Below are 27,533 nucleotides of genomic sequence, written 5' to 3' on the forward strand. Positions count from 1 at the left end.
CCTCTAAGATGTGGGGCTAGAAAGCAGCAAAGAATGACGAAACCTGGTAGATGTTCTGCCCTTGTTCATCCTTATGTTTGCCCTGTTTGATATCCTCCTTCAGAGCCAAACTCCTGGAGAGCGAGTCGGTGAACGAGTACTTGAGGAAGAATCTATCCCGAGCCTCTAACCGTCAGTCTCTGTACGGAGGAGGGCCCTCGCTGCTGGCCCCGGAGAAGGAGACCTCGGACATCATCGAACTGGCCAAGAAGGACCTGGAGAAACTGAAGAAACGAGAGAAGAAGAAAAAGAAAAGGTACAGACCTGACACAGAAATGAGATCCAGCATCGAATGCTTTGACTGGAGGTGTGGGTGCAGGTGCTCATACATCAGTTTACGTTTTTGGAAGGCACATGAATAACATCTTTACACAAAAATAGGTTTGACTTTTAATGGATTTTAATACAAAATATGGCAGAAGTAAAAAAATGGTTTGCATTTGAATGTGCATATTTAAAGGTAGGGTAGGTAAGAATGGAGAAACCAGCTCGAGTGCGCTAGAATCTGAAAGTACGCAGCCGGAAAAAATCTGCCCCTTCCTTCAGACTTCCTTACAGAGCCCCTCCTCCAACACACACGAACGCGCACATGACCAATGAGGGCACGAGATAAGTCTGTGCACAGATGGAAGGCTGACAGGCAGGTAGGCCATCCAGTTATTTTAGCCGGGCCGGCTCAGATGATTGGTCGTGCTCTTTACAGCGCCACGGCTTCCACAGATGAAATATTTTGTATGTATTTATTGTCAAAGCAATTAATGTATTCATTGCTATCGGGATGTTAAGAGCATTCCATGGAATATAACACAAAGTGTTTCTGAAGTGAATTACCTACCCTACCTTTAAAGACATCTTTACATCACAGAGCATTTAGCTATTAGCTTTAATAGTGTATGTGCAGTTTTACTTAAAGGGGACCTATCATGCAAAATGCACTTTTGTACGTCTTTTATACATGAATATGTGTCCCCGGTGTTCCAGGGAACTCACCAAGTGTCAGAAAACACAACCCTCTCTATTTTCCTCCATACCCAAATCTCTAAAAAAAGGGGCTGCAACGGATCTGATAAAAACTGATCCAGATTTGAACACTGTCCTGACGTCAGGACAGTGGCGCTACGGCTATTGGGCCAACTCCACCAATCAGGAGGAGACAGCCACGGCCATTGCCGTTCGAAAGCGCTGGAGACGCTGTAGTACATATGCCAGGCCTGTAGATGGTGCTGTTCTGCCCTTACAAACACAGAGCAAAAAAATGTCAAATTGAGCAAAATGAGGCATGGCTAAAATGCATGATCTGTTTGGTATTTTGAAAAAAAAAAAGTATAAATATGCCTTATATAGGTATGGTCCTACACTATATTATTCAAATATAGCATGATAGGTCCACTTTAATTTACACACCATTACTACAATTCACATTTAATGTATGTAGCATAAATGTGAGTTTCGACAGATTTTTTTTTACCTGGGACACACTATTTGGGATTTTTCTCCGTATCCATCATGCCGATATTTTCCAACTCATTTGTCTGATTGAAAGTGATCCTTTTATTTTCACCCTGATTGGAGAGAACATCTAGAAAAAACATATTTTTATATTCCTATGACCAATCAACAATGCAGAAAGACAGGCCTTTATCCTCGATGCAGACTCAAGTATGACGGGTAGAGTTTTCTGCGTGAATATGAACCTATAGAAACAAAGCACTTTGGGGCATCTGAAGGGGATACAAGTTGGATTTTGATCAGTCTCCCCTCCGCTCTTCCTTCCTTCGTTCATCTCTCCCCCTCCCCCCCCCCCCCTCCCTGAAGGCTGCAGCAGCTGCTGGAGGACAGAGACAGGGAGGAAAGGGAGGAGGTGGTGGAAGAGGGGGATGACGCCAGGTTTGTCCGAGCTCCCACCCTCCTGCTGCCATTCCCATCCTCCGCTTCCCTTCCCCTAATTCAGCTCTTTATTTAACTTTCATTTTTTGTTTGCACAGGTATTCCCCCACCTGGAGTGAACCCCCGCTCCCATAGAAGCACTTCCCCTCCATCAAACACTTTTGATACCACGTTAAAAACCTTTATTTCTCTTTAGATGTGTGAGTTCTGCAGCTTATTCATTGACCCTTCACTTCATGCTTCATGTTTATATATTTGAACTACCTTGACTTTAACTGATGACGTAATAATGATCATTTGATATTCATAATACCTGATACATATTCTAGGCTAGCCAATAAGGACAACAGATGTAACTGGCACATTTACAGAAATGTTTATTAATGTGACTTTTTAAATAAACTAATCAAATCTCAATCATGAAGAAGAACAAAAAGTAGGGGGGGGTTTTTTCTGCAAAATATAATTATTAAAATAATAAATAATGCATTAGATACAGATAGAAATGATATGTAGTTAGACAAGCAATCATGTTACCTTATGGCAGAGATTTGGGCTGTCAAGGTGCTCCAAATATTTCTTTATTTGATCTTTTCTTTTCAGATTTTAATTTGGAATTTGACAGATTGAGCTCACAGGATTTTTTTCACTACAGACTGTTATTAGATTTAAATGTATAAAAACGATTTAACATTACATTATACGTACCTGTCTCTGCTCTCCTGTGTCAGTTTCTTTTTTCTGTTTTGGTCATCTTATCCAGCAGTTTGTGTGAAACACCACTTAAACATCACTAACCCTCTCGGTTTGGATACATGTTTTATCCAACAGATCTGACTGGAATTTTGATTTTTCCCTTCATGCTTTTTAGCGTATGATGCCTCCCTCCTTTGTTGAGACATATACACTGTCTTTTCCACAAACAAGCTCAACAAGTCTCATCTCTGTTTATCGATTACAAGGCATTTTCTCCTCAAATATATCACAGCAAATGGAGTCGTGAATATGTAGTAGCTTTATTGCTACAAAATGGTGAAGAGGTGAAAACAGTTGGTTTGCTGGAAAGACAGTGTTGCTATGAGTTGTTTGCTAAACATCTGCCGTGCCGAATTAAAAAAAATGACAAGAAATGATTTGGAAAATGTGTCACAACACCTGTTTGTGTTCTGATCAGTCGATCAATAAAGTTTCTGATTTTCATTTCTATCTGACTCTTTCAGCGCCAACAAGGAGGAAGTTCCTGACAACGAGCAGGAGAAAGGAACCGAGAAGGAGATGACGGAGCGAGGCCACGAGGAAGCAGAAATTGTATGAATGACTTCCTATTTTTTCATCTTTACATTGCAGTACATTAAAAGTGAGAGCCTTCAGATATGAAACATGTTATTGTGCAGGAGGGCCAGGAAGGCAGCGACCACGAGGAAGGAGAAGAGGAAGAGGAGGAGGATGAAGAGGAGATGGAGGTGGAGGAGAGCTCCGATGATTCTGACTCTGAATCGGATGAAAAAGGTACGATCAGTCTCTCACTTTGTTACTTTAAAAGGTGCTGATTCTCCACCAGGGGGGGCTGTTTACTCGCATCTGACTAAACACTTCCATCTTCAACCAGCAGCACATACAGTATGTGTTTTAGTGACTTTCTCAGATGCATTTAGAGCTGATCAGTTGTTTTAATTCACCCAATATGTATTAAAGAACACTGCTAAATGCCAGATTAGGAGCGAGTCCTTTGGATGTTGCATTTATTTTAGTTCTAGGTCGTCTTTTTGTAACATTTATACTGTAACATGTACTATAAATTCAAGATTCAAGTGCTTTATTTTCATATGCACCACAGCTACAGCCTACAGGTTGTTGTCAATGAAAATCTTAAGGGACAAAAGATTATTTTAAGTAAGGTAAAGTCATTCCAAATCGTCATGTACTGTAAAAAACATCAAAAAACAAAACAATAATTGTTATTTTAATTTTATATATTGATTATGTGTACGTTTGTAAATTCTATTTGTATCCACTGTGTTAAACGATAAAAAATTAAACATATTCAAACAAATAAATACTGTTTACACATACAGACATATAGTATTTTGCAGAAACACAACCATCAATTTATAGCATACTTACTATTATTATGAGATCAAATCATTCCAAAGGGGACATTAATTTAATAGAATCTTCTAACACCGAAAACGATATCAGAATCAGAAACAGGTTTGTCACCAGGTAGGTTGACACCAAGCCCCCAGGAAGTGCGCCGGACTCTGAGGAAAATATTCGTTGTGGCCAAACGGCGGTACTACACTTCCGTATCAGTCGCTGGGCCCAGAAACACTTTTTCCCATTGACTAACATTGGGAAAGAGACGTCTGTAAATCGTTGGATCATTTTTTTTAAACTAAATAAACTACCCAGTATGAACATTTGTATAGCCCTCATTAAAAACATTCGGTCCTCAAGTTGTAAAATGTGCTAATAACGTTATTCTGAGAGTTATTTCCCTTGGCATTATGAACGCGCATCTAACCCACGGGACTGCGCCGCCCGGCACGTTCATGTGACGTTTTCAGTACTACATGAGTTTTACCTTTACCCATGGATGCACAATAAGAACGGATTATATGAATACTTTCGTGACATTTCGCTCTCTCAAAAGTTGGGCCATTTTGTCTTCATGCGCCAATGAGCAACTCTCATAGGAATGAACGAGGCCCCGCCTCCCACGCTGTATCCAGTTCTTATTACATCCATGGTTGACACGTACGAGGAATTTGACTTGATGTCGTGGTGCATACATAAAAGTAAAACAAAAATTAAAAACACAGATAGAGAACTAGAAAAATATTAAAAATAATAACAATGTATAGTAAAATATAACAGTATTTACATAGAAATGGAATAGAATCGGCAGTAATAAAAAAAAAAAACAGATATTGTTGTACATTGTGTATATATAATTAAAGTGATTTGATGTGTACCTCAGATAACTTCCAGGCGGACCTGGCCAACATCACCTGTGAGATCGCCATCAAGCAGAAGCTGATCGACGAGCTGGAGAACAGCCAGCGGAGACTTCACACTCTGAAGCAGCAGTACGAGCAGAAGCTCATGATGCTGCAGTGCAAGATCAGAGACACGCAGCTGGAGAGGGACAAGGTGCTGCAGAACATGAGTAAGACCAGGAGGGGGGGGGGGGGCTGACTCAGAGGAAGAGCATTTTAACTTTGACTTAAAGACCACTATCATGCTTCCAGGGGGTTTTCCCTTTCCTATAGGGTGTAATATGGGTTTCTGTGCGTGTAAATGAGTAAGACCAGGAGGGGGAGTCCTGTATCAGAGGGAGAGAAATGTTCATTTATAGAATAGAATCCTAGAATAAAATAGAATCTTTTATTGTCATTATACAGGTACAATGAGATGAGTAGAGCTGCTCCCTTTTTTTTATTAAGGTGCCATCAAAAAATTCAAAAAAACCAACAAGAGACATTCATACTTCAATATCATTCAATATCATGCACATGTTATTCCACTTGACATGAGCATGATTTAAACAATTCCTGTCACACGTCTCTTCTGCTGTTTATCTCCATTGGACTCCTTTGTTTACTTCTGTAACATGATGACATCACTATGTAACACTTGTGCTTCTATTGGCTAGCGCTCCAACACATTGTACGTGATAGGCTAAGGGGCGGGACATCTCTAAGCGGTTGACCAATCACAATAGAGCCAGCCAGCTAACCAATCAGAGCAGACTGTTGCTAATTATTTGCTCAGAGGGAAGAAAAGTGTATCCTCTAAAAATACATTTACCCATTAATGATAAGGCAGTTTGGATAAAAACACCCAACGAAATGTGTGTCTGGCTTATAATGTCTGTGCCTTTTGATCAGGTTATTTCAGTAATAGACAGATATTATGAATACATCCTAATGCATGACAGGATATTTACATTCTTGCTTGTCCTTCTTTGATTTGAAAGATTTTTTTATCATACCCTCATGTTTGAGCGCAGATTTTCTTCTGTACTAATGAAGAACACTTTATGTTGTTCAGAGGATCCTTTAAAGTGAGATCTCTCCGCCTGCAGACAGACATGACAGTTTATATTTAGCAGCACTAATGGATCAGAGCGTGGAGGAGTTTCAGCTCGTCTTATTACAAAATAAATCACAAAAAATACATTTCCTGACAACTGAAGGTCTAGGTTTCTGTTTCAAATGATTACAGGACACATGTTTGTATCAACAACGCAATGTCAGCATCTCTTCCCAATGAACATGATTGTGTAATGTATATTTTTTTACAGCATTGCTGCATTGTCATTTGAAGGAAGACCAGTTCTTTACGATCTTTGTGTTGCTCACTTTCAGACACAGTGGAATCGGGCACAGACGAGAAGTCTCGCAAGATCAAGACGGAGTACGAGAAGAAGCTGAGCGTGATGAACAAGGAGCTGCAGAAGCTGCAGTCGGCGCAGAAGGAGCACGCCAGGCTGCTGAAGAACCAGTCTCAGTACGAGAAGCAGATGAAGAAGCTGCAGATGGACGTGGCCGAGATGAAGAAGACCAAGGTGGGCTTGATATCAGACAGTAGTGTGTGGTTTAAAGCTTATTTTATTAGCTTTTTAATGACTGTTTTTAAATGCCATGTTCTTAATATCTTTCACTTTGAATTGCCTGCGTTGAAAGGGGCTATATAAATAAACTTGCCTCGCCTTGCCTATGGTGATAATACTCTACTGTAATGCTTTGGTGGAGATCTGAGGTCTCTGATTGTTTTGATAGTATGTTGCCTTTGTTTAGTGTGCTTGAATGTACTGTCTTCTAATAGGAATAAAATAAAGGTTGCCATATTGTTTATCAACTTAGGGATGCATCAGAAATGTGAACATGTTTCACTGAAGTTTATTTTCTGCCATGTCAACTATCTTTCCTGTAAATCTCCACGTCTCAAACAACCTAAACTACATTTTGAATGACCTAAACTAATGAAAGTAGGCCACACTTGTAGTCAAACAACAAGGACAAAGTCAAGAGGGATGATTTAAGAAAGGCTCCAAATGATTTTACAAATCTTATGAGAACTTTCATCTGAATATTGAGGCACTTCCAAGATATTTGCGTATTATATAATATGAATATTTCTCCCATTTGAAATGATTGTTGCAGGTGCGTCTCATGAAGCAGATGAAGGAGCAGCAGGAGAAGAACAGGATGAACGAGTCTCGCAGAAACCGAGAAATCGCCACGCTAAAGAAAGACCAGCGCAAGCAGGAGGTAATCGTCGGGGGTTCCCTCTACATATCGTTATCAGTCTGCTTTAATTGCATCTTAATCAATCTGAGCCACACGTTGTAATCTCCTCATCTAACTTGTTAAACACTGTGATTGTGTTTCAGCACCAGCTGAAGTTACTGGAGGCTCAGAAGAGGCAGCAGGAGCTGATCCTGAGGAGGAAGACTGAGGAGGTGAGCAGGAGCACAACCTTTACATCAGTGTTCCTCAAACCTTTTTTGATAATGTACCACATTTTACATATTTTTTAAGACAAAGATCTCATGACGAGTGCAAAACATTTTACGTAACAAATAAAAAAGCCTTAATAAAGAGGTGCAATACACAGCTGCACCATCAATCAAGCCTTGTTACTATATATCACAACATTCATGTCAAAAAGTGTTAATCTTACCATAACACTAAGACAGCATTGTAATCATAATAATGCATTGAGCTGCATCTTTTTGATATGTATCACTTATTTCTGTTGACAAAGGACAGTTTTCCTCAAGAGATTTTTTAAATGAAAATAAAGTTGTAGTAAAATGTTTGGCAAGTTAAAGCTAATTTACCTGCTGATGGTTTATTGCACTTATTGTAAGTGGCTTTGGATTAAGGGGGCAGCTTAATACAAATGCATGTAATGTTATGTCATTTAATCTGTCATTAAATATCAAAATTAGCTTCCCAGACACACTGGGAAAAGAAAATACTGAATTGAATTGTATTTTCTGCACTTCAATGTTTCGGCGAGCTCCAAATTGTATTGACAAAATAAGAATATTTAATATTAAATGCCATTTATTTCCTTCTTTTTATTAAATAAACTTTACTAACTTCTAAAATCCCTATCTATTTGAGAAACCCTGTTCTACGTTGTGTATGTAGAGATTCTTGTAATTCATTATGGATGCTGTGTGTGTGTGTGTGTGTGTGTGTGTGTGTGTGTGTGTGTGTGTGTGTGTGTGTGTGTGTGTGTGTGTGTGTGTGTGTGTGTGTGTGTGTGTGTGTGTGTGTGTGTGTGTGTGTGTGTGTGTGTGTGTGTTGTGTGTGTGTGTGTGTGTGTGTGTGTGTGGTGTGTGTGTGTGTGTGTGTGTGTGTGTGTGTGTGTGGTGTGTGTGTGTGTGTTGTGTGTGTGTGTGTGTGTGTGTGTGTGTGTGTGTGTGTGTGTGTGTGTGTGTGTGTGTGTGTGTGTGTGTGTGTGTGTGTGTGTGTGTGTGTGTGTGTCAGGTGACTGCTCTGAGGAGGCAGGCCCGGCCCACCTCAGGGAAGGTGGTGAGGAAGTTCCTGTCTGACCCGGTGCAGGACTCCAGCTACAGACCTCCATCTGGACGGCTGTACTCCTCCGGCAACGCTGCTCCCAACGGCACGCGGTGAGTCTGAGAGCGAAACCAAAAAAAGGGGGAGAGACTTGTTTATATAGTTTGTTTTTGTGGAGCCAAAAAAGGCCAGGTTTTCTCCCTGTAGCATGCAAGCAAGACACTCAACACCTGCTCCATCACTGGAATATGAAATCCTCAAAAATGTAACATTCCCTAGAATCCTTTTTAGATTTGTTTTAACATGATTTAAGTTATCGCAATGCAAAAACCATATTATCATTTCCATTAGAATCAGAATCAGTTTGAATACCAAATCAGGGAATTTGCTTTGGTATAATGGTTTTCGTTTTCCAACATGTCCAATGAATGGTTATAATACAACAAGCATTTTAATTATTGAGTTTTAAATATGATATAATCAAGTCTCTTCATATACAAATAATGACACAAGATAAGAATATATCTGCCATGAAGTCTTTGCTGTAATTATGTCATTTTTGAAAAGATAGAAAATGTGCTCTTTTAATCTCACTTATGTTATATAACTTGAAAGCCCATTGTGCTGTTCTATAAGTATTTTACTTAGTTAGTATTAGTGCAATAGGACTCAAAGGAACTGAACTCATGGTGTTTAATACAGGCCTCATTTTCATGTCCCCCTAAAGAGGGTACACAATTAATTGCTGTGTCTTAGGCGAGGAAAACTTACTTTAAAGATGATTTTCTTGCCATTAATATGTTGGATTTTAAGTTTAAGATATAATTCATCATCAGGACGCTGCAACTGAAACGTATGAATCAGTTAATTTAAATTATTGATTTGCTTAAACGTGTTGAATCCATGCTGCTGTGTGTGCAGGACTTCCTACCGGCGCTCAGGGATCTTATCCACCAGGATCGCTCGCAACAAGTGGCAGTCTCTGGAGCGGAGGATCACTGACGTCATCATGCAGAGGATGACCATCTCCAACATGGAGGCCGACATGAACCGCCTCCTCAAGGTAACGCTACCACAGTTATATTTTAAAATGTCTGGATCTATCATATATTATTGATCTCTCTAGAGCAGGGGTGTCAAACTCAAATACACAGTGGGCCAAAATTTAAAAAATGGGTACTAGTCGAGGGCCGGACTGGTTCAATGTTTATTGCAAAACTTATTGAAATGAACTTATTGCACGTATTAAACCTGGAACCAACAAAGCTTAAATTATTGCCTATAAAAACAACATTAAACATTAAATAATCAGTTGCATTTATTTCTTATGGCTCTATCTGAAGCTTTTCCAGAGTCATTTCTTATGATTACATTTTCCCACAGGCCAACAACAGCTTCAAAAAAACAATTCCCCTCAAAGAAAAAACCAAACATGCCCTGTTGTCTCAAGAAAGAAAGTGCAGAAGGAAACATCCATGTAAACTCAGTGTGCTGCTCTGTGATGCTAGTTCAAGCCAGATACTTGGCATCTCATCTTGGGTGCAAGTTCATCAATGTTTGGGGTCAGGCTCTGAGCTGAGGAAACCCTCAGGATTGAGTGAAGGTGCAATATACCGGAGGGCCAGATCTAATAGTAATTAGAAATTATCCAGCGGGCAGAAATTAAAGGGCCTGATTTGGCCCCCGGGCCTTGAGTTTGACACATGTGCTTTAAGGAGAAGCCTGGGACTTAAGATTTTATTATAACAACTACGCTGTAATTGTTTTACATTTTCTCACAAAGCCTTTGATTCTTGAATCTGCAACATTAACCATGTTCCCATCTTATTTTTTACTATCCTTATTTTTTATACTTACTTTGCAACACATTTGTTTAGATTGTTTATGTACCACCAGGTACCAAAGCAAATTCCTTGTATGTGTAAACTTACCTGGCAATAAACTTGATTCTGATTCTAATTCTGATCATAGCAACGAGAGGAGCTAACCAAGCGTAAGGAGAAGGTGATCCGGAAGAGGGAGCGTCTGTCGAGGGAGGGTCCGGAGGTGGAGAAGGCGGTGCTGCCCATCAACGAGGAGGTGGACGCACTGACGGCCAACATTGACTACATCAACGACAGCATCGCAGACTGCCAGGCCAACATCATGCAGATGGAGGAAGCCAAGGTGAGAAAGGCCCCCAACGCCTACAAGTTTGATGTTTAAATATATATTATATATCATTATTTACTTGATATTAATGCCAATTCCTTCATACTACCTTCAAACCCTTGAACAGCTTAGTTTGAGTAGAGTTTAGAACGGGCCAAACTTTCACGTTATGAATAGTGTTCTTATTTTAAACAAACAAAAGTATTTTTTTGTTGTTTTTGTATTAATTGATGCTGTTTCCTAATTGAGTGACTGTTCTCAGGAGGAGGGCGACACAGTGGATATCTCCGCAGTCATCGGCTCCTGTACTCTGAATGAAACTCGTTTTCTGTTGGATCACTTCATGACGATGGCAATCAGCAAGGTACCAGCCCATATTAATAAGAGTTTAATGAGGAATAATAACATCCGTATATCATCATGTGTCCTTACGGCTGCTTCAAAACAAACTTGAGTAAAAAACATAGGTGCATATCAACATCTCTCATTGCCTGATTTTGTTTTGTTTTGCCCAAACCTGGCAATTTTACATTCTAACTGTCAGGAACTGCAGACAAATATTCCACATTACCACCATCGTGATGTAATTTGAATGTAAACATGACAAAACCTCACACTCGTGGACACACCGAAGCCCCACACTGTTTCCCAGGCACTGTTTAACAACGTAAACTAGGACACACCGGCTTACTTTTACTGTGTGTCTTAGCGTGTTCATGCACTTGTCCATTTCCATGTATTCAAAATCCATTTATTCAAAATCGCAGAGATGAAAGTGTTAACTGTTATACAAACAGCAAACATTGCACCATGTGTTTGTGCCTGACCTCCTCAGGGCCTGCAGGCGTCTCAGAGGGAGTCCCAGGTGAAGGTGATGGAGGGCCGGCTGAAGCAGACGGAGATCACCAGCGCCACCCAGAACCAGCTGCTCTTCCACATGCTGAAGGAGAAGGCCGAGTTCAACCCGGAGCTGGACGCCCTGCTGGGGAACGCTCTGCAAGGTAACCACCGCATGTGTTAGGGTTCAGATTGGAGTGAGAACGTGGACCCAAAACACGGACCAGACTCTGGTTTAACCCCGCCCACCTCCTGGAAGTATCAGATATATCAGATGTTATTTATAGATTATCATGGTTTTCCTTTTCCATGTAAATCTGCCACTAAACGTGCATCTGTTGCATTGTTATAAAGATTTTGGGCTTCCAGGAAGTGGACTGGGTTACTGGTCAGATGCATGATGGGTCTTTTGACATGCTCTGCCTGTTGCCTTCTGCTGAATAGAAGCTGGCCTATTTATTATGCAACTGGCACATAATCCCTCTGTAAAAAATCACATTGCTATAAAACAAATCTTAAAAGTGTTATCATTTGTGTAGATTTTACTGAAACTCTTACGACAAAAAGAAGATGTTTCCCAGCTTCTGTTCAGTTGGATGCTTTGTAGCTGCACTTTATTTTGTTTTGTTTTTATAGGATTATGGGGGACAGTGTTTTTGATTTGTGCATCGCCTTTGTTTCTGTTCCCCACGTTTTCCTTTTTTCTTTTTGTTTTGTTTCCTTATGTTTTCACAGAGCTAGGTAACATCCCGGCTGGTAAGTGACCCACATTAGATTCCTCTGTGTTTATGAATGCATGGTTCCTTTTCCCTTTGCACAAAACTAACTGAACGTAACATGGAACCGGTGCATGAGGTGCAATGCAACCAAGGCTTCCCTCCATCTGTCCGCTGACCTCCACCTTCCCCTTCCCCTCTGGATACACTGCGGCCCAATTCCAAACTGACCCCTACACACTCCCTCTTCATCCCACTTAGTGATCTCCATCTGTAGTCAAGACTCTCAGCTAAATGAGGCTGCTTCTTTATGGTGTTGAGTGCAAATAATACACCAACAAGCTTCTGCAGGAACTCCCCTTTTTCCAGCAAAAACGGGAACTGCCGTCCTTTAATCGACGGTTCTGTGTGGGTTCAATCCCATCCCCTGCAGTCAAGATGTTGATGTATCCCTGTGCAAGATACCTAGCCCCAAGTTGCTCCCGATGGCGTTGATCATATGGTATGAACGGTGTGTGAATGTGTGTAAGCTTCTTTGAGCATTGCATTCTCATTGCTCTGTGTGAATGATGACTTGGAGAATGTGAATCGCTTTGAGGGGATAGAAATACAGTTCAATCAACTTTTAACATTTCCATAACCGTAGCTGTAAATCATCCTCTCTTTGACGAAAAATAATATAAATAACGTTAATGAACAAAAAAAAAACTTTAGTGGCATTTTTTGTCTGCTGATAAGCCTTATCTGTGATGTTTACCTTTACACAGTATCAGTTGGACGAAATGGAAACAAAACTGATTTCGAACCGAAGTCGATATCAAAAAAGTCTTCCGTTCACACGAAACCGCTCCAAACCGCTGGAGACGCTGTAGTACATATGCCGGGCCTGTAAGTGGCGCTGTACGTCCGCCACAAAATACACCAAAAGCAGCGAAGAAGACCGATGAGGATTATTATTATTATATTATATTATTATTGTTGCTGCTGATGGTTGTGGTAGAGGAGCTGTACATGTTGCACTAACATCTGTATCATGGGCAGTAGCGTCTGGAGCACGAACGCAAACCTGTGATCCGCCATTGTTGTTGTTGTTGGCGAAACGCATCAGCAATGACGCGGGGGTAAGCAGGAGAGGTGGGGAGAGGCGGGGCTATGGCGTCATCGATCCAGGAAATGATCGTATAGGGCGTACACACGGAGCCGCAAGCGTTTCGTCTCCAGACTTACCCACTTTGGGAGCCGTTTTCAAAGTGTATCGGTTTCGGGCTCCGAAGCCGCGGCTCCGTTTCGGCCTCATGTGGACGAACCGTCTATATGATAAAGAACTTTAGCGGATACAACTGAAATCGTCTCCGTGTGGACGGGGCCTAACTGTTTCCAACGGCTTCCTTGTTGAGTTTTTAACCGTTTAAATAAACAACACACACCTTACTGTATGTTGTCAAATATAGACGTTTTTCGTCCCCCGTCCTGGGAGAGGGATCCCTCCATATTTGGCCCATTTATCCTTATGAAAGAGTCTAAGGACAGAGGGTGGTGTTTACACACTGCGCAGCCCCCTGAGACAAATGTATAAAGTGTGATATTAGGCTTTACAAACAAATTAGTGATTGATTGTTGATTGATTTGGAACAGCACTCATTGTAGGGGACCTGCTACAAGAAAGTTTTTAAGGGGGAGGGTGTAAGGGCTGTTTTGGAATTGGGCTTCCTCCTCTTCCTCCTCCAGAGCCTCCATGCTTTAGCCCCCTGCTAACCCAGGACCCCCCCCACAGGAAGCCTTCAACGTGGGTGTGTTAGCTCCGTCACACCCTGTAGGTCAGCTGACCCCATCAGGAGCGTCGGACTAACGACTCTCTCACTCCTCCACCCTGTTGTCTCATATCTACCTGTCTCTGTATAACCTCCCACACCTTGCTGACCTCTTCCACCCATCTGACCCCATTGAGCTCAGTGAGGACCGAGTCTCGATTAAACAGCATGGCGCCCCGCTGACATCGCCCTCATCTGCTTCCCTTGATCACCTTTTCTACATCCATTAAAAGCAGCTATCTTTAAAGAAAAAAGAGCCTCTCCCTTAAGTGAAAGTTAGCAATAATAATTTGGGCAAAGTGTTTTAGCTAAGAACAGTTTTAGAAAGTCATTTCATCAGCAAAGAGCGTTTGCTCTCAACTTTAATATGATTTATGAACCTGTTTTTGACAGACAACGGGGACGATAGCAGCAGTGATGAGTCGGCACAGAGCCCGTCTGCTGACGGAAAGTGAGTTCATTTATTTATGTGTCATACAATATTTTAATATAATACTTAGCACCATTATTTTATGTTGATATGCATATATACTGTATATGCAATTGTGTCTTGTTTTGTGTTTATGTTAATCTCATGTTATGTGGGATTTTTATATATATATGTTGTTTTCATGTAAATGTTATTTTATTATAATTTTTTAAAATATATTTATGTTTAATTTTGTTTTCCCTAATTTTAACGTAACATTATTTAAAAAATTGTATTTTAAGTGATTAGTTGTTCATTTCTATGTTAGAGTATATTAGTGTACTGTATATTTATATATCAATCAGTGGGTGTATATCTTCTACGGTACCATTCATTTGTAAATGTACTATTTTTGTCCCTTTTTTTATATTATATTTCATATCAAACTTGTGTAATGCCCTGCTTTAATGAAAACAAATCCCAATATGGGATGATTTAATCGGATATTATATAAAACAATGTTATATGTGCTTTGTGTGTTTTACAAAACGCCATATGTTTATTCATCCTCATAAAAACCCCTCCTATTCTCCTTTCAGCACCGTGTCATCAGACCTCATGAAACTCTGTGGAGAGACTAAAACACGCGGCAAGGTAAAACAACGCCTTTCATCCTGATCTTCTGCACGCATCAGCTCTCCCTACTTCCTGTCTTCATGTCCTCTCCTCTGGGCTCCTCAGGCTCGCAGGAGGACCACCACCCAGATGGAGCTGCTGTACGCTAACAGTGACTCCGCCCCCGACGCCCCCCCCTCAGACTTCTCCGCCCCGATGCTGCCGTTAGCAGAAACTCCAGATGGGGGGGGAGACATGGAGACGTCCGGCTCATCAGTCAGGGACTACAGCGCTCTCTCCCCAGGCTTTTCCTCTAAAATGGGCAGCATGTAAGTCCAGGCTCCACTCTGTCTCTAACACAATAATCACCACTCCCTCCCTCCCTCCCTCCATCCTTCCTCCCTCCATCCTTTCTCCCTCCCTCCTTCATGCATGTTTGATGTTGCTGCTCTGCTTTAGCTAATTTTGTTTCACATTATTCATGAGCATCCTTACATCAGATGTCCCCTGCTAAATCTGCCTTTTTTAATTCAAAGCAAAGCAACTAACCGGACTGCTTTTACTTGCTTTTCTAAGGTCCATGCTTCACACTAAGTGCACATTGACTTGTATGTAAAAAAAAAAAAAAAAAAAAGCCTTGGCTAACAGGGATCAGCAAATAAAGTAAAATATCACAGCATAGCACAATTAAACATGAGCTTGGCGAAGAACCACCAGAGTTTTGGGACTTCAGGTAACGTGTGTTTCCGTGTGTTCCGCATCCCTTCATCATTATGTTGACTTTGTTTCACATCATCCTGTTGTTTTATCATTATCTTTTGTGTACTGTCTTTGTGTTGTCTGTGGGTAACTTTATGAAACGAGCAGTAATGGCTCCAGATCTTCGTCAGTGGAGAGGCGAGCGCCGGAGCCGTCGCCGCTCTCTCGCAGGAAGACATATGACAAGGCTCACGCTGCGGCCGAAAGGGCAAAGGTCAAGGAGATTAAACAGTAAGAGCCGGAGGAGAAAAAGCAAAAATAACCTCACTTCACCTCTACTAATACTCTCTGGGTTTTTCCCTGCTTTTGAGGAAGCATGTGGTCTCAAACAAATGAAAGATGCCTTGTGTGATGACCTCTGACCTGCCAAGTTCTCTGCTGAATTTAAAGTCTTCCTTCCTGCCTTTCTACCCAGTATTTGTGACTCAAATTCAGTGTTCAACTTGCGAATCACCCCCTCCTGCTGCTGATGACGCATTTCTATTTATTGATGAAAATAACAGTTATTTTCCTTTCTGTGTCTTATCAGTAGAAATGGGAGCATGTGTTTTAATTGTACAAAGGAATAGGGCTTCTGAGTAGACCTAGTTTTTTTAATGCTTAATTCATTTGAGAATTTGGTGCTTTTCCATGATTTTAAATCCAATTGTCTTAAAGTGGACCTATCATGCTATATTTAACAAATATATTGTAGGGCCATACCTATATAAAACATGTCTGTGAAGTTTTTTTTTCAAAATACCAAACAGATCATGCATTTTTAGCCATGCCTCATTTTGCTCTATTTGCTCTATTCCAGCCCTGTTTTTGCAAGGGCTGATTCTGTGACGTAGCTTTAATGCAAATGAGCTGCAGCTGACCACGCCCCCCTGCAGGAGAGGGGAGCGTGCTCTGAGATCAGCTGCTGGGCTCTCAGAAGAGGAGGAGGAAAAGAGAGGCTCCGTCCTCCGTGTTTTATTATATGGAGTCGTTATTCATTTGTTTTAAAGCTCAATAAATAACAAAGAAGACCTTTGACCGGCACTTTTCTAATTTTGTCTGGAAGATTTAAACTTTAACGGACATGTTGACCGGCAAAAAAAAATCTAACTGAAACTCTGCCGCACCTCGTTCCTTGGAAGAGGCGGAGAGGTGGGTGTTTGTCATCTGCTGGTGGACTAACCGGAGAGAATTACAGTGCTTGCCTGGACGGGGAGGGATTGCATTGAATTAAAGCAGCAGGAGCAAACGCTTGCCTCGGGGAGAGAGAAAAAGAGCCACAGCGGAGAATAAACAGAAGGGTAACCATGGTAACCATGCGCCTGAAGTCTTCTTCGCTGCTTTTTATGCAGACTACAGCGCCACTTACAGGCCTAGCATATGTACTACAGCGTCTCCAGCGCTTTCGAGCGGCAATGGCCGGCCGTGGCCCAACCCCCCATTCCCCTGATAGGTGGAGAGTTGGCCATATAGGCGGAGCTCCCTGTTTTTGATGTCAGAACAATTTCAAATCTGTATCAGCTCCGTTGCAGCCCCGTTTTTAGAGATTTGGGTATGGAGGAAAAGAGAGAGGGTTGTGTTTTCTGACACTTGGTGAGTTCCCTGGAACACCGGGGACACATATATATCATGTATAAAAGACGTACAAAAGTGCATTTTGCATGATAGGTCCCCTTTAAAGTTGTGAACATCACTACAAAGATATGTTTTGCACATCTCTGGTGAGGCAGAAGCGTTAGACTAGACACGAGTTGACAGAACGATACTGTCTTGAAATAATAAAGCACATTGAACAGGAAACCCCGGTAATGACCTCTTTATAGCTTCAGATGAACGTGTGTTCTGGCAGTTTTCTCTCGTATGACGTGAACGCAGCATATGCGTCTCCCTTCTGTCTCCATGCAGTCCTCCCACTCTGCTGCCAGCAGTGTGTAAACAGCTCAGCACACACTTTAATTATGCTGCAGCTTAATTGGCACCCCCGCTGTCTTCCTCCACAGCCCCGTCATCAGGACCCTGAAGAGCAGCCCACCACTTCCTCTCCCTGCCTTAACGCTCCTACCAGTAACCACGTTTAGTCGTATGACAGGGAATATGGGGCGCTTGCAAACCTCTGCAGGATGAAGCAGAGATAAGTCAAAAGGACGAGAGCCTGCCATAGAAGCAGATTATAGCTGAGGAGAGATGCTGAGGATGAGCGGGAGCATTTCAAACTCTGTCACTTTGCCAAATTGCTTCCTTAGATATCTCTTCATGTAGACGTGACATACATATGTGGATTTTGGAGTGTAATGTTGCAGGGATAGATTAAAGACGACAGATGGCGCTCATTTTCAGGTTCATATTTGTATTTTGTCTCCATGCTTTAATGTTCAAAAAGCTCTTTATGTTTCTCATTCTGCCTGTGCTGCTGCACCTCTTTTCACCCTCTGGGTGTTTCTCAATCTCGAGTAAAGCTGCTCCAGAGCCACTATTTCAAGCATACTACGTCATCGAGTGCCGCCGAAGGACTGTTCCAATCTCCAGCATACTTGGAATTCTACCGAGCCCGACGTACTTCGTAGCGAGAAATTTCAAGGCTGGACATGTGTAGACTCCGCGGTCTTAAAATCCCCACAATGCTTTGCGCACGGACCAATTTCCCCAAATCTGTGGCGGAAAATGTAAGGCGGGGCCTCTCGTATCACGCACACCTGCACACTTGCTAGCCTGTTCCACTCTTCGTTTTCCGAATGCCAGGAAGTATTCTTGCCTCGCTTCTGAAGCAAGTGACTCGGAAGACATGTGCTACCAAGCAAGCGTACTCGACATTGAGAAACACCCTCTGTCTGAAACCAGAGCCCAGTCTGCTCTGATTGGTTAGCTGGCCGGCTCTGTTGTGATTGGTCAACCGCTTAGAGATGTCCCGCCCCTTAGCCTATCACGTACAATTTGTTGGAGTGCTAGCTAATAGAAGTAGTAATGATGTCACTAGAGTGTGGGAGAGAAACAGGGATTTTAGCCTTTGCAGACCATTTACATGCACACAAACCTATACAACACACTATAGGAATTCAGGACATTATTGGGGTCAGATACAATGTTCTTTGCAAGCCTTTAATATGTTATTATGGTATTTTAAGAACACATTGTGTGTTAAACCATTAGAGATGTTACTAGTGATACTCCTTAGTATTGGTGTTTCCCATTCAATTGAATTACTATTGATCATTTTGAAAAGCATACCATAGGATTGATGAGTTGTTTTCCACCTTCCATGTAGCCATCATTCAGTCTATTAAGATTGGCTTTTACTGGATTTGTTGTTTGGCTTTTTGTTGGAAATGCCTCCAGGTAAGCAGAGGGAAGGGGGGGGGGGGGGGGGGGGGGGTTGTTGTGGCAGTCGAACAAAAGAGAGAGATTGTCTGTGATGTCTTGCCAGATTTGTATTTATTTGAATTAGTGTGCTTTCCCATGGGGCATGCATACAAGTTGTATTGAATTTACTGATCGGTTTAAACACACCTCCTGTTGACAGTTAATCAGTCAAAGTAAACATCTTGTTTTTCTTTCCTCAGTTATTGCTTTGTAATGCAATTTCAAGCAGAGATTGTCTTCTCTATTGGTGCATTCAAGTATTTAAGTCCGATGCCAGAAGGGGTCAATATTTACCCAGCCAGAGAGCACTTACTGCAGTTTGGCTTGTTTGTATAACTGCACATTTTGATATCTGTTTCTGCTAAAAAATGTCACCTTTTCACTGCACAATAGTTTTCTAAAATGCATGGAAAGAAGTCACATTAAGGTCTTAACTACGTATTTACCAGTTATGTTGTTTTGCATTGTTAACCCTTTGTAGTAAAATAGTATTTCAGATGGAAAATATACAATACTAGTTCAAATGTATTTATGTGCCATAGACTCTTGTTAGACTCTTTTTATCCAATGTTTTGAATTTCTTAGGGCACTTTACCGTTCTGAACTTTGTCAAATCGGATGAACAAGTATATAAATAAAATAGCACAGGGTAAAAATAGTGCCCCAGATCGCAAATAGGAACTTATTTTGAGCAGCCCATGTGACAGTAACAAAATGTTTTGACGGACTTGAGGGAACATATTTTTACCTCAGTTTCACCTTTCAATGATTTCCAAACGGTACTGTAACAACGTGAAAGCAATGGATGCATCTAAGCTAGAGGATATTGAAAGCGAAGTCATGCTTAAGCACCTGTTTGCTCATTAATGCTCATCTTATATCACGAAAGTTACATTACTATTTTGTTTTAAGGATTTTCTAATAACTAGAGAAGTAGAATGACCTCTTCTTGAAGTTTAGTTGTACCCACTACAAAATAATGAAGGAAAATGAAGTAACTTGATTATAATTGGAAGTGTTTAAGCCAATAGTTGATCAAATCTAAGGAATATTGGATACTCTGTTCCCCTGCAGGACAAATGGATGCCTCCACCACTCGTGCAACCACACCCTGCGTTGTGCTTCCCTTCTTCTCTCAGATCCACCCAAGTATAACATTTAGTCTTTTTTTAATATGCCAAACAAGTCAGCAAAAGGTCTCCTTTGGTGGAAAGGGAACTACATAAGCACATGGTGTGGATTCTTCCCTTTTTCTCTTCATGACCTCCACACATTTCTATCCTTTGAGCGTCATTGTTGGATGGGAGAAAAGACATTTCATCAGACAGGATTCTCACTGTTTGTTCCAACTCTTCTTTGGTGTCTTTTCACAGAACACTTAACTCGACATGAACATTTAGCACGGTTCAAAACAAAGAATATCTGACTCTCTGGGATCAATAGGTAATTACAATAAACCCAAACAGCGTCATCTTCTGAAGCTTATCACTGCTATTGAGCCTGAGCCTCCGATAATCTCTTTTCATTAGCCTTTCTTTACTTCAGTGAAAACACAGCAGGCCTTTTTTAGCTCATTTATTTGAATATCAACCTCTTTATCTCTCAGCTCATCGTCCTGCTGCTCCACTCATCAACACTCAAACTGATGGAGAGGAGAGATTGTACAATTATACTATCAGACGCCAATGCAGCCAATTAGTGATCGATCTGAGTTTCTTTGATAGTATTGAACTTTAGGTCCCTGTTGATCCCACACCGCTGGTTTCCACTGATCATGTGTGTCTCTTTTGGTATTTTATAATGGGTAGTGGTGGAAGGTATTGAAGTAGTAGCCTTTGCAGACCATTTACATGCACTAAAACCTATATACAGGGTTCTTACGGTCATTAAAAACCTGGAAAGGTCATGGAAATTCAAAAAGCTAATTCCAGGCCCTGGAAAAGTTATGGAAAACAATATTTTTCCCAAAGTTTTGGAAAAGTCATGGAAATGTAACTAAAGTTGCATCAAATATAATTTATATTTTATCTAATCGCCGAAATAGTAATACTATAATGATAATATATACTGTATCGTATAGTAATGAAACGTAAAATGGCATTTAACTGACGAGGTGTTTTGCTGGTGAGAGATTTTAGTTGCTTTAGCGTGTAGAAGCTACAGTAGTAAGCCAACTATTGGATTTGTTTTAGATAGGCACAACATGTTTCATATGCAGACCTTATTTTCCTGTTCCATGTTAAAATAAACCATTTTCAGTGGTACCGCTGAGAAAGAGTAATGTTTTTGGTCATGGAAAATTAGGTAAAAGTCATTGAAAATCATTGGTGAAAAAGTGTATGAACCCTGTATATAACACACTACAGGAAAGGAAACCCCTAAAGGGCATAAAAGGGTCTCTTTCAGTAAGAGTGTGTATTTGTACTATCTGGTATTGCTACTTTTGCTTAAGTATGACATCTGAGTGCTTCTTCCTCCACTGATGATGCACTCCTGTATTTCTTGGGTGTTTTAGGACTCTTTGCTCTTCCCTTCCTCCGCACTGTAAAGATGACTCTCTCCTCATCTGTCTTTGTACTATCATCTCTTTTCTATTTCTGATTTGCAGCTTATCAGCCACGAGAGCTGCATGCTGCACGGTGTGATTTATACCCGAGTGCACTCGCATTATTAGACATGGCTGCACCTTTTTATTGTGATATATGTGTGTGTGTGTGTTTTTAGGGGCGTCATTAACCCGGTGCCAGCCACTAAAAGCAGCCGCTCGGCGACGTTGCAGTGCGTCCACGTGGCGGAGGGACACAGTAAAGCCGTCCTCTGTGTCGACTGCACCGACGACCTTCTCTTCACCGGATCCAAAGGTCAATACCCACAATCCTCTCTGCTCCCATCCTCCTCTCACTTCTTAATCATTCAGCTCCCTATCATCAGTATTCTTCTCATGCTTGCTTGTTACGGCTAATTTATCGCTCCTTGACACACCGTTATGATTTTATGTGACGGCAAATAAAACCTGACAGGATTAATTAAGATTGTCATATGCACAGCGTGTGGATAAATGAGGAGGGCATATAAATGATCTTGTCCATACAGTAAAACTCACATGTTTAAGGGGGCTTTTCATGATGATAAATGGGGGTAAATGTATTGGCATTTAACAAGATTGAAGTTCCTTTTTATCCCCACAGAGCGTTTTATGTCTTTTACCAAGAGGTAGAATATAACGTATCACATTTAGCACAAACAGTTGTACTTTACTACCCAAGTAAATCATATTTTCAATTGAAGGGGGAAATGTTGTGTGTTATTTAGCAAATTCAAAATGGTTTTGCACAAGCTTATCAAATATAATGTTTTTTAATCAATTCATCTAGTCAACCATTTGTACAAGAACAGCGTAGTCAATTAATCAAATTTACAGATAATTAAAGGTGGGGTAGGTAATTTTGGAGAAACCGGCTCGAGTGCGCTAGAATTTGAAAATACACAGCTGGAAAAAATCTGCCACTTCCTTACAGAGCCCCTCCTCCAACACACGAACGCGCACATGATCAATGAGGGCACGAGATAAGTTTGTGCACAGATGGAAGGCTGACAGGCAGGTAGGCCATCCAGTTACTTTAGCCGGGCCGGCTCAGATGATTGGTCGTGCTTTTTACAGGGCCACGGCTTCCACAGATGATATTTTTTGTCAAAGCACTTAAGATATTCATTGCTATCGGGATGTTGAGAGCATTCCATGGAATATAACAAAAAGTGTATCTCAAGCCGGTTTCTCAAACTTACCTACCCCACCTTTAATTGGTATCTATGAAATTGTAACTTTTTTACATTTTTCTACTTTCAATATTTTTACAACATTTTTCAGATTATTCTTAATTGTACATAACCACTGCAGGAATTTTAGTTGCAACAGATTATTTTGTATAGTACTTGTATTTAAGCACAAGACTGAATACTTCTCCCACTACTGCTTCTCATTGCTCTTTTATTTAGTTTTGTAATCAATACTTAAGATGTTTGTGTTAAGATCCTCCCGACAAGATATATTTCCTCTCAGTCTTTATTCTGGCCTCAATCTGTTGCTCCAGTTTTTTAATCCTCCTCTCAGCGTGTTCCCTGCTTTTTAAATGTGCAACATGTTCAGATGCGATACGATACTTTAATGGTCAGATCAAGTTTGAAATGTGACTGGCATCACAGCAGCTCCATGTGTAACATCAACAGACAAATATCAAGACACAATACATGAAAAACAAACATTTAACATAACAGCACAATCAGTGAGAGAAAAGCTGCTCAAAGAGCCTTCAGCGTGCATTTGATCTGGGATCAGCTCTGTATCTACTGAGAGGATTAACTGATGCACAAAGGATGCTTCAGTCTGACTTCATTGAATCGTGGGACCCTGTATCTACCATTAGATGGTAGCAGTTCATATTCGCTGTTCAGGGGCCTCATTTATAAAGGGATATACGCTCAAAAAATGGCGTACGCCAGTTTCTACTCAATGTTTGCGATTTATAAAATTCTAACTTGACGGGAAAATGTGCTGTCCTCCACGCAAACTCTAACCCATGCGTACGCACTAAGCACAACAACGGGAGAGACGAGAAACTGCGACACCGTTGGCAGAAGGAAGAATGGAGAGAAATATGTAGAAATAATACCATAAATAAAATGTTACCTCTCATTTATCAAATATGAAGAATTCATTTTCAAACATTGATTAAAGCCAATCATAAAATGATTAAACAAACGCCTGTTTGAGACTCCTCAGTGCACACAAAAACATAACTTGGAGAAATAAATAAATACGGATATGCTATTTAAAACCACCTCGAATATGTTGTGTTAATGTTATGAAATGTTTTCTCATAAATGATGCGGTAAGCAGGGGGACAGAATTACGTCTAAACTGACGCCGTTTTGCATTTCTATAGGTTGTAGATACGAGCATGGTTTTATATACTCTCACGTTTAATCGTGTTTTATGCCGTTTGCCAAGACTTGATAAGTCGCTCGTAAAACACAGGAGGTATGGAAACTAAGAACACCATATGTGGTAAATTGTACAGCTAATATAACACAATCCATTAGTTGTATTTCCTTTAACTGGTGGATTATGGATATATAGTTGCTGATCGACAGCTGGAACACAAACCACCAAATACAACAAAATAATTCAGATCCAGTCGCCATGACTACACTCCGGAGGGATTCCCCGATCATTTCTTACAGTTTCTCATCAAGGGGGTGTCTCCTGTCCCCGGGACAAACACACTGCCAGAGGAAGGTTATGTGTCTTTTTTTTGTCATTAACTTTTTTCGGACCACTTATTTATTTATTTTGGTGACGATCCGACCTCCATGCTGCTACTCTGGTTCAAACTGCATCCACCAAACAATATGATTTATCTCGACCTCCCCACAATAACCCAAATCTGACACGGTGTGAGATGTCTTTTTTAGCTGTGCTGTCGTCATTTCCTGTGATCTTCTTCATGCAGTCAGTCTGAATGAATGAATGAATGGGCGTTTCTTTGACTATTTATAGGCAAATATGGGCGTTACGAGTCGATTGTGATTTATAAAGGGAAACAGGCGTGGGAAGTGCCGTACGCACTTCCCTCGCCGGTACGCAATGTTTTGTGAATCGGAAAATGTCGGAAAATGTCTGTACCTATTTTTTTGCTTTGTACTACGTAAGCAACCTTCCCACGTCAATCCTACGCAAGGCGTTATAAATGAGGCCCCAGAACATGGTTTGGGTCTGAGATAATGTTGTTGGACAGCCTTATTAGGTTGTTATGATAGGCGGAGTCATGAAGTCTCTGACAGATGGAGATGATAGAAGATGTTTGTCTTGCAGACCGGACCTGTAAGGTGTGGAATCTGGTGACGGGTCAGGAGATAATGTCCTTGTCCGGCCACCAGAACAACGTGGTGTCGGTGCGCTACAGCTCCAGTCTGGTCTTCACCGTCTCCACCTCCTACATCAAAGTGTGGGACATCCGGGACTCGGCCAAATGCATCCGAACACTGACGTGAGTACGACGTCTCTACAGATTTTAGGCTGCAGTGTGTATATTCTCCAGCACCTCTTTAGTGATTTATATTCGTTGTTGCTTTGCTTTTATCCATTAAATGTCTCAAACACGATATAAGTGTAGTCATTTTGCCAAAAAGAGACAAAATATAAGGAGATTTGTCAAATTTTTCATGGGCGCAACCCACATACTCAGCTCTGCTGCTCATCCCACAAATGCTTGTTCCTCACAAATGTGGTACCATTTGAAAGGTAAGAAGATGTATTGCCAAGAAGCATTGTTACAACAAAGAAATAATCTACCAAACACAAATGTCCTTACTTTTTGTGTTAAGTTTATTTTTTTTTTTCTAAAGTTCTGTAGATATTAGGTGTGATAGGATTTTTTATTTAAAAGTACGCAGACTTAACAAATAACAAATTATTTTTTAGCAACAGTTTTATGACAAGATCACACGTCCTAAAAATACATCCCATCTCACAACAACATGTTGTGTTTTACACCTTGGAAGCCTTTCCTCCCTACATACATAATGTGCGGGGGAGTGTGTGAATTACTCTGCATATTCCTCCATGTGTCCTCCGTCTGTCTGCAGGTCCTCCGGTCAGGTTACTGTCGGGGACGTCTCTGCATCCAACACCAGCCGGACCGTCACCATCCCAGCGGGAGAGAACCAGATCAACCAGATCGCTCTGAACCCAAACGGCACCGTGCTGTACGCCGCCGCCGGGAACTCCGTCAGAGTGTGGGACCTGAGGAGGTAAACAGAGAATTAATTACGGACTGAAAAAACCTCCAGACAGCGACGCTGCATAATCACCATTCTGGGTTTTCATCATTCATTGTGTGTTTTGGTGTTTTGAGACGCTCTTGAGATGCTATTTTAGACACTTCACAATACATTCATTTCATTTAGCTGACGCTTTTATCCAAAGTGTATTAACAATAATCGTAATCAACCTTAAGGATACAAATGAAGGTACATTTGCTTAAAAACAAAAGCAGTTGTCCATCTTTTACAGCCAGTTAGTAAACCGTTTTAATGTATTTATACTGAGATTGAACACATCACACTCAATTTACAAACCTTGCTACCTACATGTCATTTTTTTTTTAACCTATTTATTCGTTAAAAATAGTCTGTACCAAAAACTAGAAAAATTGTTGTTTTACAATTAGGGACCTTATACAGGTATTGCCCATTTCCGTGATACTAAACATTTAATTTGTCAAGAATACACATGTGAGAGTATCATGTAAATGATCCAGCACTTCTGAAATCATATATCAATTCGTTTTTATACAGTTCAGTCAGACAACTCACGTGTTCTTAATATGTTTATTAGAAGCAGCATATAGTTTGAGTTTGGCATCTTGGCTCGGGCCTCATCACACCACAGATTTACAACATTACAGAACAGAACATCGAGTGATTATATTACATGTTACTTGTTAGACGCTTTTATCCAAAGCGACTTACATACTCAATACTGTGGGCAATCCCCACAGGAGCAATTTGGGGTGAAGTGTCTTAGGGACACAACGACATGCTGACTGCAGTGGGGTTTGAACCTGTGACCATCTGATCCCCACACCAAGGCTCTATCGACTGCGCCACACGCCACGAGTGATGATTAGATAACTATCCCCCGAGCCTACAGGTGGAAGCTGGGGTGGTGGTGGGGCAGGCGAGCAGCAGCAACATGAAACACAGCAGCAGGAACATGAACGTAGCAATAGCAAGTGAACACAGCAGTGGCAGCAGCAGCATGAGCGAGGCAGAGGCAGGAAGACCTGGCAGCTTAAATAGAGCGGCATGTTTAGGAGAACGTGTTTGGTTGGTTGTAAGAGGGACGAGGTGCGTCACGTGTTAATGTATCATTGGTGCTCGAGTTGACTGCCTGAACTAGCTCGCAGGCTTCGCCCCATTTATGGTTACAGACCGTTTCTCCTTCTCTCAAAACATTTTTTTAATTTATTTTTGTCATGATGTTCCTCTTTTTTGACAGATTTGCCTCCACGGGGAAACTGATTGGACATCTGGGTCCGGTGATGTGTCTGACTGTGGATCAATCCGGAAACAACCAGGACCTGGCGATCACCGGCTCCAAAGATCACTACATCAAGGTGAGTCTCCATGTTTCCTTCTCCTTTATGTCCTGGATTTACAACCAGAGCATGCTCTTCATGTTTCCACTGAGCCCTGTAAGGAAAGCCAAAGATTAAACATCTGGTTATGACCATAAATGGCTCCTTCACTCTGATTGGTTCATTCGACACACTCTACTAATGCTTTTAATTGTAGCGCAACTGACTGCTGGAATAAAAAAAAAAACACATTCTGAAAATAAATGTTCTTATACCTTTTAGAGATTATAGAAATGTGA

At 41.1% G+C, this 27,533-nt stretch overlaps 1 protein-coding gene across 4 annotated transcripts in view; it reads left to right on the top strand.

The window, feature by feature from the left end:
* The window catches only part of kif21a (kinesin family member 21A), a 67,255-nt gene that overhangs the window by 35,407 nt on the left and 4,315 nt on the right, over positions 1–27,533 (top strand). Inside the window, exons 11-33 of one of the 4 annotated variants that reach the window (XM_034149178.1) lie at positions 104–295; positions 1,855–1,926; positions 3,147–3,234; positions 3,321–3,435; positions 4,907–5,095; positions 6,297–6,496; positions 7,095–7,202; positions 7,325–7,393; positions 8,433–8,575; positions 9,384–9,525; positions 10,434–10,628; positions 10,876–10,977; positions 11,449–11,614; positions 12,186–12,206; positions 14,371–14,428; positions 14,986–15,040; positions 15,128–15,330; positions 15,869–15,991; positions 20,171–20,245; positions 21,821–21,957; positions 24,969–25,143; positions 25,742–25,906; positions 27,156–27,273. In XM_034149178.1, the coding sequence (XP_034005069.1) occupies positions 104–295; positions 1,855–1,926; positions 3,147–3,234; positions 3,321–3,435; positions 4,907–5,095; positions 6,297–6,496; positions 7,095–7,202; positions 7,325–7,393; positions 8,433–8,575; positions 9,384–9,525; positions 10,434–10,628; positions 10,876–10,977; positions 11,449–11,614; positions 12,186–12,206; positions 14,371–14,428; positions 14,986–15,040; positions 15,128–15,330; positions 15,869–15,991; positions 20,171–20,245; positions 21,821–21,957; positions 24,969–25,143; positions 25,742–25,906; positions 27,156–27,273 (2,911 nt within the window). The remainder of the gene's footprint in view (positions 1–103; positions 296–1,854; positions 1,927–3,146; positions 3,235–3,320; positions 3,436–4,906; positions 5,096–6,296; positions 6,497–7,094; positions 7,203–7,324; positions 7,394–8,432; positions 8,576–9,383; positions 9,526–10,433; positions 10,629–10,875; positions 10,978–11,448; positions 11,615–12,185; positions 12,207–14,370; positions 14,429–14,985; positions 15,041–15,127; positions 15,331–15,868; positions 15,992–20,170; positions 20,246–21,820; positions 21,958–24,968; positions 25,144–25,741; positions 25,907–27,155; positions 27,274–27,533) is intronic. The other 3 variants (XM_034149179.1, XM_034149180.1, XM_034149181.1) reach the window with 3 other exon arrangements.

This window comes from Trematomus bernacchii, unplaced genomic scaffold, assembly GCF_902827165.1.
Source record: "Trematomus bernacchii unplaced genomic scaffold, fTreBer1.1, whole genome shotgun sequence".
Lineage (NCBI taxonomy): Eukaryota > Metazoa > Chordata > Actinopteri > Perciformes > Nototheniidae > Trematomus > Trematomus bernacchii.